Source organism: Mauremys reevesii, linkage group 2 (genome assembly GCF_016161935.1).
Source record: "Mauremys reevesii isolate NIE-2019 linkage group 2, ASM1616193v1, whole genome shotgun sequence".
NCBI classification, from domain to species: Eukaryota; Metazoa; Chordata; order Testudines; family Geoemydidae; genus Mauremys; species Mauremys reevesii.
In genome coordinates, this window is record NC_052624.1 from 90,372,068 (window position 1) to 90,385,260 (window position 13,193).

Consider the following 13,193-nt stretch of genomic DNA (forward strand, 5'->3'; position numbering starts at 1 on the left):
AAGCCATACCTTGTTTTGTTTAAGAGCACCTTTCTCCTTCATGTGAGGGCAGTCCTTCCCTGTCACAACTGCTTTTATATCTGCCACAGGTACTGCAGTCAAAAAAAGAAAATGAGTGTAACCAAAAAGTGTAAGAGCTGTGCTGTCAATCAAGAGGCAAAACTGATGTGTCAAAAATTCCAGCTATTACGCCATTACCAGAGTCTGCTGTGAAAAAGGAAACTAAGCAAAACAACTGAAACAGGCATCACTGAGCCTTAACATAATGGATTGAAGTTTCACATGTCCAGATGGAAATGTGAACTAGGATTCTGCTTTCTCCCTCTTGTTGAGACTTTTGATAGAAAATGGATTTTGTGTAGATGTGTATAGGGATTATGTACACTCACACCTCTAGACCAGAGGTTCTCAAACTGTGGTCCACGAACTCCATTCAGGTGGTCCGTGAATAGTTCCCTCTAAGGTGCGCGCCTGGGCGGCCGCACACAAGAGAATGAAGGGCCACCCACCTAATTAATGGAACTGCGCAAGAGTGGCTCCACTACTTAGGTGCCTGGACCCTGGAGAAGATGCACATGTAAGGTGAGGTGGTGGCCTCGAGGAGAATAGAGGGTAAGTGGCAGGAGGCAGTGAGAAGAGGAGATGGGAGGAATTTGGAACATGCAGGGCTGCAGTGGCCAGAGAAAGAGGTGACTTTCCCCAGCTCCAGGGCTGCGGCTGCCAGGGAGAGACAGCCTTCCTTCCCAGCATCAGCTCTGTGGCTGGGGAGAGAACCCCCTCCTTCCCAGCCCCAGGTTGGGGGCTGCCACGGTGGGGGAGAGAGGGAGAGAATCCCCTCCTTCCCAGCCCCAGCTCAGGGCCTGCCATGGCAGAGGAGAGAGGGCACATCCATCACATTAGGAAGGTAAGACTACTGATATTAAAATATGAGTTGTGTGCTTTTATTTGTAGAATAAAAAAATGTTAATTGTTGTTACTTTTTTTAATATAGCGCTTTTATCTAAAGCATTTTACAATAGTTAGCTAACAGTACAAACAACATTTGGAAAGATCATTAAGTGGTCTGCCAAGACCCTCAGCAATTTTCAATTGGTCTGCGGAAAAAAAAGTTTGAGAACCACTGCTCTAGACAACATATAGCATGTATCTGTCTTATTAATTTAGATATAACTTTTTCATGTTGTTTTACACTTTATCAATGACTGACTGCTTAATCACACACTTGTGATTTTGATGGGGAAACTATGTAACGCTTAGAATGCCCAACCATCACTGTTTTTTAAAAAAAATCATTTTTAAAGTAAATTCATTAAAAAAAGTTTTGAAAAGTTTCACTTGTCACAGTCTCTCTAGGAGTAAACTTGGTGAGGTCACTAGAAGACAGAGATAAATGGATCAGTGCTTCAAGTGGAAGTCAATTTTCCGGCAGTAATTACATTATGGAAAATCTATATACTCTAAATATAATATGGTCAGTGAATGACAGAAAGCTTCTACAATCTATAAATAACCCATTATCTTGTGACTTTGGAAAAGGATTGTATGGAGCAGAATAATAACATGAAAGTCTGTCATTGCTTGAGCCCTGAAACTCTCTAACGGGAATGCAACAGTAGAGAATGCAGTTTTCCCCCAATGGACTCAGCAGCAGAAAAACATATTTTATGTATTATATATGTGTCTTCTCTAGCCAAGACAACAGGCTGTTGTATCACTCACAGTGTTATGGTTGAAAAGACAACACAAACTATTAAAATACAATGTAATTTTAATGGATTTTTTTTTTACACAGAGTAAACTGTAAGCAGCAGAAATTATTCCTGGGGTTTTCCATTCAACCTCTCCTCCTTCGGTATACTTTAGGGTTTTATAGTGCCACCCATCACTGGAGTATCTAAGCAACTTCCCCATAGCAAAGATAGTGATAGCTGTAGCAAAGTCCCTAGTAGACTCCATGAAGTCATTGGCACTTTTCTCTTTTTAGGGTCAACACTCTGCTTGGGGTAGTTTTTTTGAGGGACTGGGAGGATTTTGGGAATAAAAGGGAGTGTCTGAGTTGTGAGTATCACTTATGGTGAAAAGACTTTCTCTAAACTGAAGGCTTTGTAACATTTCCTAAAGATGGTCAGGCTCTGAATTCACCTGGTCTCATCTGGAAGGTTGTTCCATAGCCGGATCCTCTCTACTGAGAATTTTGGTTCTCAGATCTCATATGCTTTGCCCTGGGTTTTGTGATCTGTATAGTCCCTGGAGTATGCAGCTGTCATGGTGATTCATAAGTCAAAATTTGGTTTTTGATGTAGCTGGGGCTTGATCCATTAATCGCTTTGAAAATTAAGGCCATTGCCTTAAACTGGCACAAAAAGCTGACAGGGAGCCAGTGGAAGATCTTGAGCATGGGTCTGACGTGGCCTAAGCCATAGAAGAGGTGGGCAGCTGCATTTTCACCTCTTCTATGCTGGAGCCCATGCATAATCTTCACATTCAGCTTCAGATACAATAAGTCACAGTATTCCAGCCTGGATATGACCAATGCATGGATTATTGTGGCTAGATCCTCATCTGGGAGGAATGGACCAAGTTTCCTAGCAAACTGGATATGAAAGAAGACATTTTTGAGAACTGATGGGACTAGTTCATCCAAACTTTGTGAGCAGCCAAAGAGAACTCCTCTCTCCACAAGCCACCTCAGTCTCATTTTCCTTTCCCTCATTCCCTTTCCCCTACTGGTTCTCTCCCTTCTGCATTGGAGAATGGGAATAGAGAAGGACCACTGTGTGTTCCCCTTTGCTCACCGGATGGGCAGGAGGAGCAAGAAGGCTTGGAGAGCTGAATGTGGAGAGCACAGTAATCTTTATTTCTAGGAGAGTGTAGGTCAGTACACTCGGATGGTAGCAGATCTCTGTAGTCCACATTATATAATAGGGTGACTCAAAAACTAGGGAGACTGCACTTGGTCTTGAACAGTAGCACCTTATTATTGGGCTCTATTTACATGAGTCGGATTGTTCTCATGTTCCATTTAAACTAATTCCTAATGTAATGGCTGTTGTGGTAATCTATGTGTCCCCCTGAGCCTGAAAAGTCTGTGGCACTCAAGGAATGGTGGCCTTCCCTCAAATTCTGTCACTATCTAATTCACTTGGTCATCCAACATACAAATTTTATGGAGGATGGGGCCCAGTCACTAGAGCCACAGTTCAAGAGTGGGGTTCACTGCCTCATCTTTCACTCCAAAGCTACTGTAATATTTTTGCCCTATTTCTCTAACTGCAGAGCAAACAAATAGCTTTTCCCAGCGCCAATGCTTTAGTGCAACGATCAGAAACCCTGTCCTAGATTCTGACAAAGGACTCCAGTAAAAGCACGAAACAACCTTGAGGCAATTCTGTACAGCAATGAAAATAAGTGAATGTGACTGTAAAATGCCACTGTTATGTGACTCCAGTTAGGTGTGTCACTCTCCCAGGCCAGCACAAAGCAGCACCCAGACATTTTTATGGGATGGGGGCAGAACAAAGATTGTGATTTCATTATCCCAAAGGTTTGTATTACACTGATTTATTTTTATTAATCAATTAAGAAGTTTAGGTTATTAAGTTACAGTAACTCCTCACTTAACGTTGCAGTTATGTTCCTGAAAAATGCGACTTTAAGTGAAACGATGTTAAGCGAATCCAATTTCCGCATAAGAATTAATGTAAATGGGAGGGGGTTAGGTTCCAGGGAAATTTTTTTCACCAGACAAATGATTATCACACATACACACACACACACACATATATATATATACACACACACACATACATACACACACAGTACAATTTAATACTGTACACAGCAATGATGATTGTGAAGCTTGGTTGAGGTGGTGAAGTCAGAGGGTGGAAGAGGGTGGGATATTTTCCAGGGAATGTCTTACCGCTAAATGATGAACTAGCTTTTGGCTGAGCCCTCAAGGTTAACCCATTGTTGTTAATGTAGCCTCACACTTTCCAAGGCATCATGAATGGAGGGAGGGGAGACAGCATGGCAGACAGAGACAGAGACACACATCCTGTGTGAGAGGAGATTGCCCCTTTAAGTACACTGACACCATTCTAAGTACATTGCCTTTTTAAGTAGATTAGCAAGTTGAGACAGCAGCTGCTCCCAGGATTCTCCCTCCGTCCTGATCCCTGTCGTGTGGTCCCCCCCGCCCATGGAGGTGAGGTAAGTGAGGTGCAGGAATAGCGGAGAGGGGGGCACCCTGACATTAGTCCCCTTCTCTCCCTCACCCCTGCACAGCAAGCAGGAGGCTCCCGAGAGAAGCTCCAAGGCAGAGGGCAGGAGTAGCACACGGCGGGGGGTGGGGGAGGGACAGCTGAACTGCTGGCAATTGGTAGCCTGCTGGGCGGCTGTCGCACAGGGAAGTTAGAGGAGTGGGGAGCTGATGTGGGGCTGCCAGTCCACCCTGGTTTCAAGCCCCCCCCATTAGCTCCAACAGGCTGCTCTTCCTGCAAGCAGTGGACAAAGCAGGTGGCTGCCAAATGACGTTATAAGGGAGCATTGCACAACTTTAAATGAGCATGTTCCCTAATTGATCAGCAATGTAACGTTAGCTGGGACGACGTTAAGTGAGGAGTTACTGTACTTCTCTCTTAGTTTCCAGGCTGGAGAAATTCCCAGAGTCTGCAGAATTATTCTTCACTAAAGAAGCAGAACAAACTTGTATGATCTTTACTCACAGATGACTGATACACTAATGCCAAGAATGACTAATGCCAAGAATGACAAGAGTGACATGCTCTATTGATTGGACACAGAGGAGGACACATAACACACATCGAAAAGAGAGAAGTTACACCACTTCTCAGAATAGTGTATCATTTAAGCGCATGCAACCATTATAATCAAGCTAGTTGTCTCAACTTTTGAAAAAGATCTTCATCTTCTTTCCATTATGGATTTATCTCCCAGATCCTAGACAATTTACAGCAGCAGGAACAGCTGTATTCATTTATAAAAGGTGCTTCTGAACAGGGGTGGCTCCAGGCACCAGCACGCCAAGCGCGTGCCTGGGGCGGCAAGCCACGGGGGGTGTTCTGCCGGTCACCGCGAGGGCGGCAGGCAGGTTGCCTTCGGTGGCATGCCTGCGGAGGGTCCGCTGGTCCCGCGGCTTCGGTGGACCTCCCGCAGGCGTGCCGCCAAATCCGCGGGACCGGGGACCTCCCGCAGGCAAGCTGCCGGAGGCAACCTGCCTGCTGTGCTTGGGGTGGCAAAATACCTAGAGCCGCCCCTGCTTCTGAGCCTACTATTCCAAACTGATTTTATTTGACATCTGCAGTCTGATGACATAGTGAGAATGAATTGTGTTACTATGGAGGAAATGTATAACACTTCTAAGCTAAAAGTTCATAGGAAGACTCGTCTGAACCCAGAGTATGCATTCCTCATACACACTTTCCAAAACTTGAGAGTGATACATGAACACATCAAAAAATGTCCACGCTTACTATCTGTGGCCTGCCCCCATCATGGAGTCCTGGAATATCACTTAATCATTAGTGTATATGTTCTCACAACCCCCATGAGGTAGAGGAGAATTATTATCCCTGTTTTACAGATGAGGAAGTGAAGCAATAAGAGATTAAACAATCTTCTCCGGGACACAGAGGAAGGCTGTAGCAGAGTCTGGAATTGAACCCAGGCCACAAGAGCAGATCTATGCCACCCATGGATTTGCAAAGACAAGATTTGGCCACTCATTTTGGGTTTTATAATAAGATGAAGCTAAACAAGAGAATTGAGGTGAACAATCCAAATGATGGTATAAATTGACTGGAACTGCTCACATCCTTCTGGGTAGAGCTGCCATTGGATAGCCCTGAAAAAATACACACTTTGCAAGCTCTACCATCACTGCAGTCTGACAAACTCTTTATAGACTGCCCAGAGGTCTGTATTTGAGAAGAATGCTTGTGACAAGATATACCTTAACCAGAGGAGGCATGGCATACTGGGCCCACTAATGGAGATATTTATATTGCATTGTCTTAAAAGCAAATAAGTAACTTAAAAATTAACTAAAGAAGAGCCAGCACATTTACATGACTTACATTTATCCTGCAAAGAATCATGGGGAACTTCTCCCTGTGGACTTTCTTCCAAATCTCCGTAGTGCAAGACCTTGTGATTGGGCGATAATCGACAATACCAAAATTTGTCTGATAAAATAACACATTGAAAAAGGTTATCATCTGTTTTCATCTTCATCACCAATAGCACAGGAGAAAAGTTATTCATTTCATACACTAAACTGCAGGGAAGTAGAATTATGTAATGGTTAAAGAATGTGTGATGTGTTCTGAGGAGGGCAAGGACTTTGCCTGTTCACAATAATTCACTTAATTAAGAAGAGTCTTTGAACTGGTCCGCTTGCAGCATTTTTATTTTCATTCAGCCACCATTTACGAAAACCAGTGTTAAACAAGAACAACTTCCTTAGTTTTAAACTCTTCTGGGAAGAGACTTGGGCTAAGGTTTTCAAGAGAAACTAGTGATTTTGGGTGCCTAACCTGAGATGCCTTTGAGGGGACTGTTTGGAAAAAGTGCAGAGTGCTCAGTAATTGAGAACCAGACCCATTTAAGATGTCTCAAATGGAGCACCCCAAAATGACTATTTACATTTGAAAACTGTGGCCCTTCCCTTCTGACATGTTTTATAAAGCGCCATGTACATTTACTGTGATACAGAACATAATAATAATTTTCCTATGGTTTCAATAACTACATCACCAAGACCCTTATTCTATAGATAACAAATAAGTCATTACTTTGTATGTCCACAAATGCATATTGTTTGTCTTTTTTTCATTTTTGCCTTCTCTCGGAGCCCAAGTACATTTACACTTCTTCCCATTTTCAGCTTTTTCAGTTATTATTCCTCTTAACAATATTTGCCAAGAACTGCTACCACTAATATTTGCTTGCAGAGCCAGACTAAAATTCTAGCTAATGTACAAGGTCATTGCCTGCCAATTCCCTTTCTGAAAGGATAACTCCAGACTACTACCCAGGTACCAACCGTACCACAGCACCTCTAATAAACAGACCACAGTACGCTGTCAAAAATGCAATTTTGGTACACCTGACCTATGATTCTCCTAAAACTTTGAGCAAGGTTGGACAAAACATTGGTTACAATGCTAGTGGCTTGTCTACATCAGCCCTCCCATCATTTCTATCACCGGTGGAGTGGCACCCATGCTCAGAAATTTTAGGGGAAAAGGCTAGCATAGAGACAGCCCCAGAGAACCATACTAGCACACTGGCTTCATGAGCCCGACATTTTTAGGAATCCTGTAAGCCCCACTGTCCATGCTTTAAAATAAATTAAACAATCACCTAATGGAGAGACATGATTAAACATCATAGATTTTTTAAACTGTGCATGTGAACCCCCCTTTTAGCTATTTTTCACTGTGTATTAGCTTTTTTCACTGAGTAAATGTGCAAAGATGTTTGGAAAATAATAAATGCAAATATGTTTCCATTTATGTACCACCTTCTCCTGAAAGAACTCAGGGCACCTTATGAACTATGGTGAGAGATTCTGATTTCAGTTATACAAGCATAAATCTGGAGCAACCCCAGAGTTAATTGATTAACGTTTGTGTGCCCAGGTTTAGAGTCTCATGCTACATACATAAAGTGCCACTGAAACACAGCTATCCCTGGGATGGAAGGCTGCAGGTAACCAGCACATAGTGTGTTGCACAGCACTGGGGAGAAGGGAAATTGTAGTTGAGAAACCAGAAGTCTCTACGCTTACAAAAATGTTATAGGGGCTTCATAAGAGACCAGACAGGGCCCTCAGTTTATATGGTCTTATATGAAGGACCCATAATAAACTGCTTGGCATTCAATTTATGAGTCTTGGAAGAACGTATGGTGAATGAATTCTCCCTGGATTTGAACATCTGGTTCCAGGTAGTATTACCAGAAATGTTTCAAACCTAATGCTTAGAAAAAACATATCCTAACCCCATCCAGCACTGGAACAATTTGTTCTTTTCATTCATAAAAGAGGCAATCCTATTAAATACAGTATCAGAATATAATCTCTAGCTCTAATAGCAACCTCATCTATTCATGAGACAGTTTTACAATTTTGGACAGTACAGGAGAATATGGCTAGCAATTTCTTATGATTAAAAAAATCCTTTCTTCCTATTGAAACTCAGCATGGCCTTACTATAGTCTCAATACCTTTGGGCACTGAGTAAATGGATAGTGTCAATGAAGACAATTAGTATGAAACATGGAGAGAATCATCAAAGACTATGCACTGGAGTTACTGAAGGAGCTAAAATGGACCAGATCATTAACATACTAATGACTAGAGCATTTTAATAACCTTCTTCCAGCCCCAAATATCTAAAAAACAAAACAAAAAGAAAATAGAAATGCGAGTGCTTACTCCTTTACATTATTTTTAGGAAGCAATGGTTTTAAACTAAGAAAGCCTAGCTAGGAAGGCCAATAAAATGATTCCCAATGTCAAAAGGATAACTAAAGAACTAATAATCATAGACTGCTGCTCATAGTGTGTCCAGTGCAGCTCTCCAGGAGTCTTATACATAATTGCCACCATGGCAAAACTTTGCTGGCAGGGGAAATGATTTAAATAAGACCTGCAAAAGGAACTACTGATATTCTGTCAGCTGTATGGTTCCAATGACCATACTACTCAGGCTGAGAGAAGGGCAACCAATATATTAACAATTGAGAACAGACCTTGTTTTCCTTTTGGGTCTTGCTACACCCATCACAGCCACAGACAACTGGTTTTCAGTTTGATGCACCATCTTTAGGGATTTCCATCTAACAAGGGATCATGTTGGTTTATGGGAGTTGTGTGAAGTAGTGCAGGTCCTTTTTTACTACATGGTAGGTTTAGTAAATGTTTTGATGCAGTTGTTTTTTAAACTAAAGGATAAATTAAAAAAGGACCCAAGCAAAATGGTGCCAAATAATAAGAAAAAGAGAGGACACCATGTTTATGGTTAGGGCACAAGAAACACTAAGCTGACAAAAATGCATTTTTTGTCTTCCAGCTCCAAATACCTACAAACAAATGAAAAGAAAATACAAGTGCAAGTTCTTACTCCTTTAAATCATTTTTAGGAAGAAGCAGTTTTAAATCAAGAAAGCACAGCTAGGAAGGCCTGTAGAGCCTTTAAAAATGATTACCATGGTATCCAGGTACTATGCCAGGATTTAAAAGACTGGAAAGGAATTTCAAAATGGAATTTCAACTCTGCACTCTGTAGAGTTGTGGGTCTGTGCATATATCTAGAGAAATTTTCTCTTCCTTGGTGAAATGGTCAGATCAAAATTGGGCAGCTTGCATTTTGCCCTGAACACTGTTAGTCTTAGGCTGAGTCTGATTTCCCTTGGTGGAGATGCTCCATAGTCTATGGCCCTTTGCTGAGATGCTGGACACAAGACCCTTAATTTTTCATCTAATGTTATACATGCACTGATAAAACTTTTATTTAGAATGGGTGGCGTTGTGATAACTGGGTGTATACATTTACCCTAATTGTTAGCCTAACTGGTAAAAAGTGGGTAACGGTTCAAGAATTATCACCATGAGCTGTTACATAAAACTACTTAAGAAAAGATGTGAGGAGAAGACAGAAAGATTAAGCTAATTTAAACAAAAAGAGTTTACTGATACCACTCAAGGACTGTGTTAAAATTGTGATTGGGAAACCAGAGGAGTAGAGGATCAGAAATCAGTGGACTAAAATTGGTGCCTTGGAAATTAGGCTTAATTGGTGGGTGAAATAAACAGTGGATGGATTATTCCACTCATCACCTTTTCAGGGCCCTTAAAAAAAGAGACTTTGGGGGAGAAAAATAAAACTTTTTGCCATCACCGTGGGAAGGGTTGTTGCTGTGACACCAGACCTTGATATTCCAGGGAGGATGTTTGATTATCATTGCTGCCTCAGTGAGGACCCCAGCCTGATACAGGTGAAATCTTGCTGTGTCTTCCCCTCCTTGCATGTTCCTTTTCATCCCCAATCCTCTTCCTCCTATTCTCTCTTTCTCTCATCTTTTCATCTGATCCTGAGATTAACTGTATTGCACAGCACTAGCATGGTGAAATGAGATGGCCCATCCAGAAATGCTCAGCCTGGGAAGGACCAGTGAAGGATAGGAACCTGACCAGACCAATCGGATGGCATCCCTGAACAGCGAAGTGAGCCAGAGTCCAGAACATCTGCTATCATAGCCAACCTGCCAGCCCAAAGCATCCATCCATGACTGAGCAGTCACCCTCTATCCTAAGAGCATCAACAAAAGCCATATTTCCCCGATCTTTACTATTCTATCTCTTCTCTCCCTTCTGCATCTGTCCATGTTTTTAAAAGCAGGAAAGACTCAATATTTAACAGAAATAACCCTTTCCTCCCTTCCAAGGAGAACTGTTCCACTGAAAAGAGACTTTAACCAGTATTTACCATCTCTCCAAAGGAACTTTAACAGGTGTTTGTTTTTCATAATCAGCCAATTTCAATGGTTTTTGCCTTGTTTTGATTTTTTTCTGTTCTTTTTCCTTTTCATGTGTTCCAATCAATACATTTCTAACCTGTAGCAAGAACTGCCTAATTGCACTTTGTATTGTATTAAGCAGGCTGAGGTCTGTATATCAAACCAAAACCTTATTTAAAACTGTTTAATACTGGACAGTTTCAGGGTCATGTTCACACCTTTAACTCTTTGGGCCCATAAATTCATCCAAATTAATACAACAGTAGTTTCTGGGAGGATAACTTGTTGCTATAAGAAACAGTATTGAGTGACAAAGAAGGGCCATGATTTATTTGTACTCACAACTACCATGCTATTAAAACCTCCTAGACAGTTCTTAAGTCTGGTTTGCTCACTCTCATTGAATTACTGGTGTTATTAGGGATACCAGCTTGATTACTAAGATTACAACTAGATAGATAATACAGTTCTCACAGTGCCTTCCATCTGAGGACCTCAGAGAGCTTTAAAAACACTAATGACCTGATTTTGGCAACGAAGTACAATAAGTATTATTTTCCCCATGTTTACAGATGAGGAAACTGGAGGACACAGGGCTTAAAATGGCTTTGCCCAAAGTAATTTAGAAAATTTGAGGCCGAACTTGGAATAGAACACAGGTCACCTGATTCCCAGTCCTCTGCCCTAACCTTAACTATTGTTCCTCCCTAGACCTATAAACTGGAAAAGATTAAATCCACTCATTTTCCATTGGCTCATTTTATCATCACTTTACGTCACTACGTCAACTATCCTCTGGGCTTAAATCACTCCTCTGTGTGTCAGTGGGTAGAATTTGCAGTCCCATCCCAAAATTCAGGCAGGACAGGCAGCTATCCATCAAGCATCTTGCCTGGCTGGGCCAGGTTTAGCTTCACTGGGTTTATACTCAGTATGTCTCCGAGTGCTCTACCAGTATTTATAGCTGATGGAATCTTCTGTCTTGCTGGCCCCACTCATTTTGTGATTTGTACTGAGTGCTTCAGATTCCCAACTACTGCTGTGACTCTCTTCAGGGCATAATTTCTGCCACAGGGGGCTCACAGCTTGCCACTAGAGGAAACTGGACCAGTTAACTGTACTTTTTCTATAAAATCTGAAAAAAAAGAACAATTAAACATCCCTCTTCCAAGTATATGGCAGCTAGTGTAATTAAGTGGAGTTTCTAGAAAGTCTTTGTTTAGAAACCAAGTTTAAATGCTCTGATTTTTAACCTTCTAAACAATTTTTTTGCTTAAAATATTTGATCTTCAAACAAGAGCTGCAGGAGCCTGTTAATTAAATGGCATCTTGTATGCAGTGTTTTTGTAGCCATGTTGGTCCCAGGATATTAAAGAGAGAAGGTGGGTGAGGTATTAGCTTTTATTGGACCAATCTGTGTTGTTGATGAGAGAGACAAGCTTTCAAACACAGAGCTTTTCTTCAGGTCTGGGAAATGTACTCAGAGTGTCACAGCTAAAGGCAAGGTGGACCAGATTGTTTAGCATAAGTAGTTAACACATTTCAAGGGACCATTCAAGGTAAAGTGGCCCATTAACCCTTCTCCAGTCATGGGTAGAGGGAGTTTAAAAAAAAGTTGGGGGGCGGGAGGGTGTTAAGTGTGTATATATTGTTTTAATAAACCATCAATCCAATGTGTCTACTCAGTCCATGATTTTTAGTATCTTGCAAAGTTAAAAATTTAAGCTCCCAGGCTTTCTCTGTTGAAGTTATTGCCAAACACATCCATTTCATTCTCACCCATAACAATTTTACATTCAACAACAAACACTTTGTTCAAATCATGGGGGCACCAATGGGTACTAGGATGGCTCACCAATATGCCAACCTCTTCGCAGGCCACCCCGACAAAGAATTTTTGGACAAATGCAGCAAGAAACCAACAATACACCTGAGATACATTGATATTTTCAGCCTCTGGAAAGATAACCTAAATTCCCTCATGGATTTCCACTACAACTTCAACAACCACCACCATTATTCTTTCTCTAGAACACTCTTACCACACTAACATCAACTTCCTGGACAGCTTCAACAATGGAACTCTGCAGTTCCATATACAAGAAACTCCTGGATCACCACACCTACCTTCACAGATCCCGTCATCACCCCAAACACATCAAGAAATCTGTTATCTACAGCCAGGCACTCAGATACCACAGAATATACTCTGAGGAGAAAGTCTGGGATATACCTGAACACATGTAAAACTGCCTTCACCAAACAAGAACATTTCACCAGAGAAGTAGAGTGCATCATTGGGTCACTCAAATATCCCAAGAGAATCTGTTTCAATACAGAAATAACCCCCCTTCAACTGCACACCTCTAGTAAACACCTACCATCCCACACTGGCACCCATACAGGGTATCATCAAATAAGTACAACCCATACTCAATGGGAGCCACACCGTGAAAGAAATCTTTCCTCAACCCCACTTCTGGCCTTCAAATAACCCCTTAACCTCTCCACATCATCATCAGAAGCAAGCTCCCACAGACCAAGACACACCAACTTAAAGTGGCACCAGACCTATCAGAACAACAGATACAACCTGCAGATATCTCTCCACTGCTATGATGATCAACACACCTTTCAAGATCCATAGG

General features: G+C 41.7%; 1 protein-coding gene across 9 annotated transcripts in view; it reads right to left on the reverse strand.

Annotated features, from left to right (window-relative positions):
• The window catches only part of ELMO1 (engulfment and cell motility 1), a 448,062-nt gene that overhangs the window by 15,974 nt on the left and 418,895 nt on the right, over positions 1 to 13,193 (reverse strand). For all 9 annotated transcript variants that reach the window (XR_005593822.1, XM_039523397.1, XM_039523400.1 and 6 more), the window contains 2 exons: positions 6,099 to 6,206; positions 10 to 92 (listed from right to left, as the gene is read on the reverse strand). Coding sequence is in view for 8 of the 9 variants with exons in the window: in XM_039523397.1 (XP_039379331.1) it covers positions 10 to 92; positions 6,099 to 6,206 (191 nt within the window). In the remaining variant the exon portion in view is untranslated. The remainder of the gene's footprint in view (positions 1 to 9; positions 93 to 6,098; positions 6,207 to 13,193) is intronic.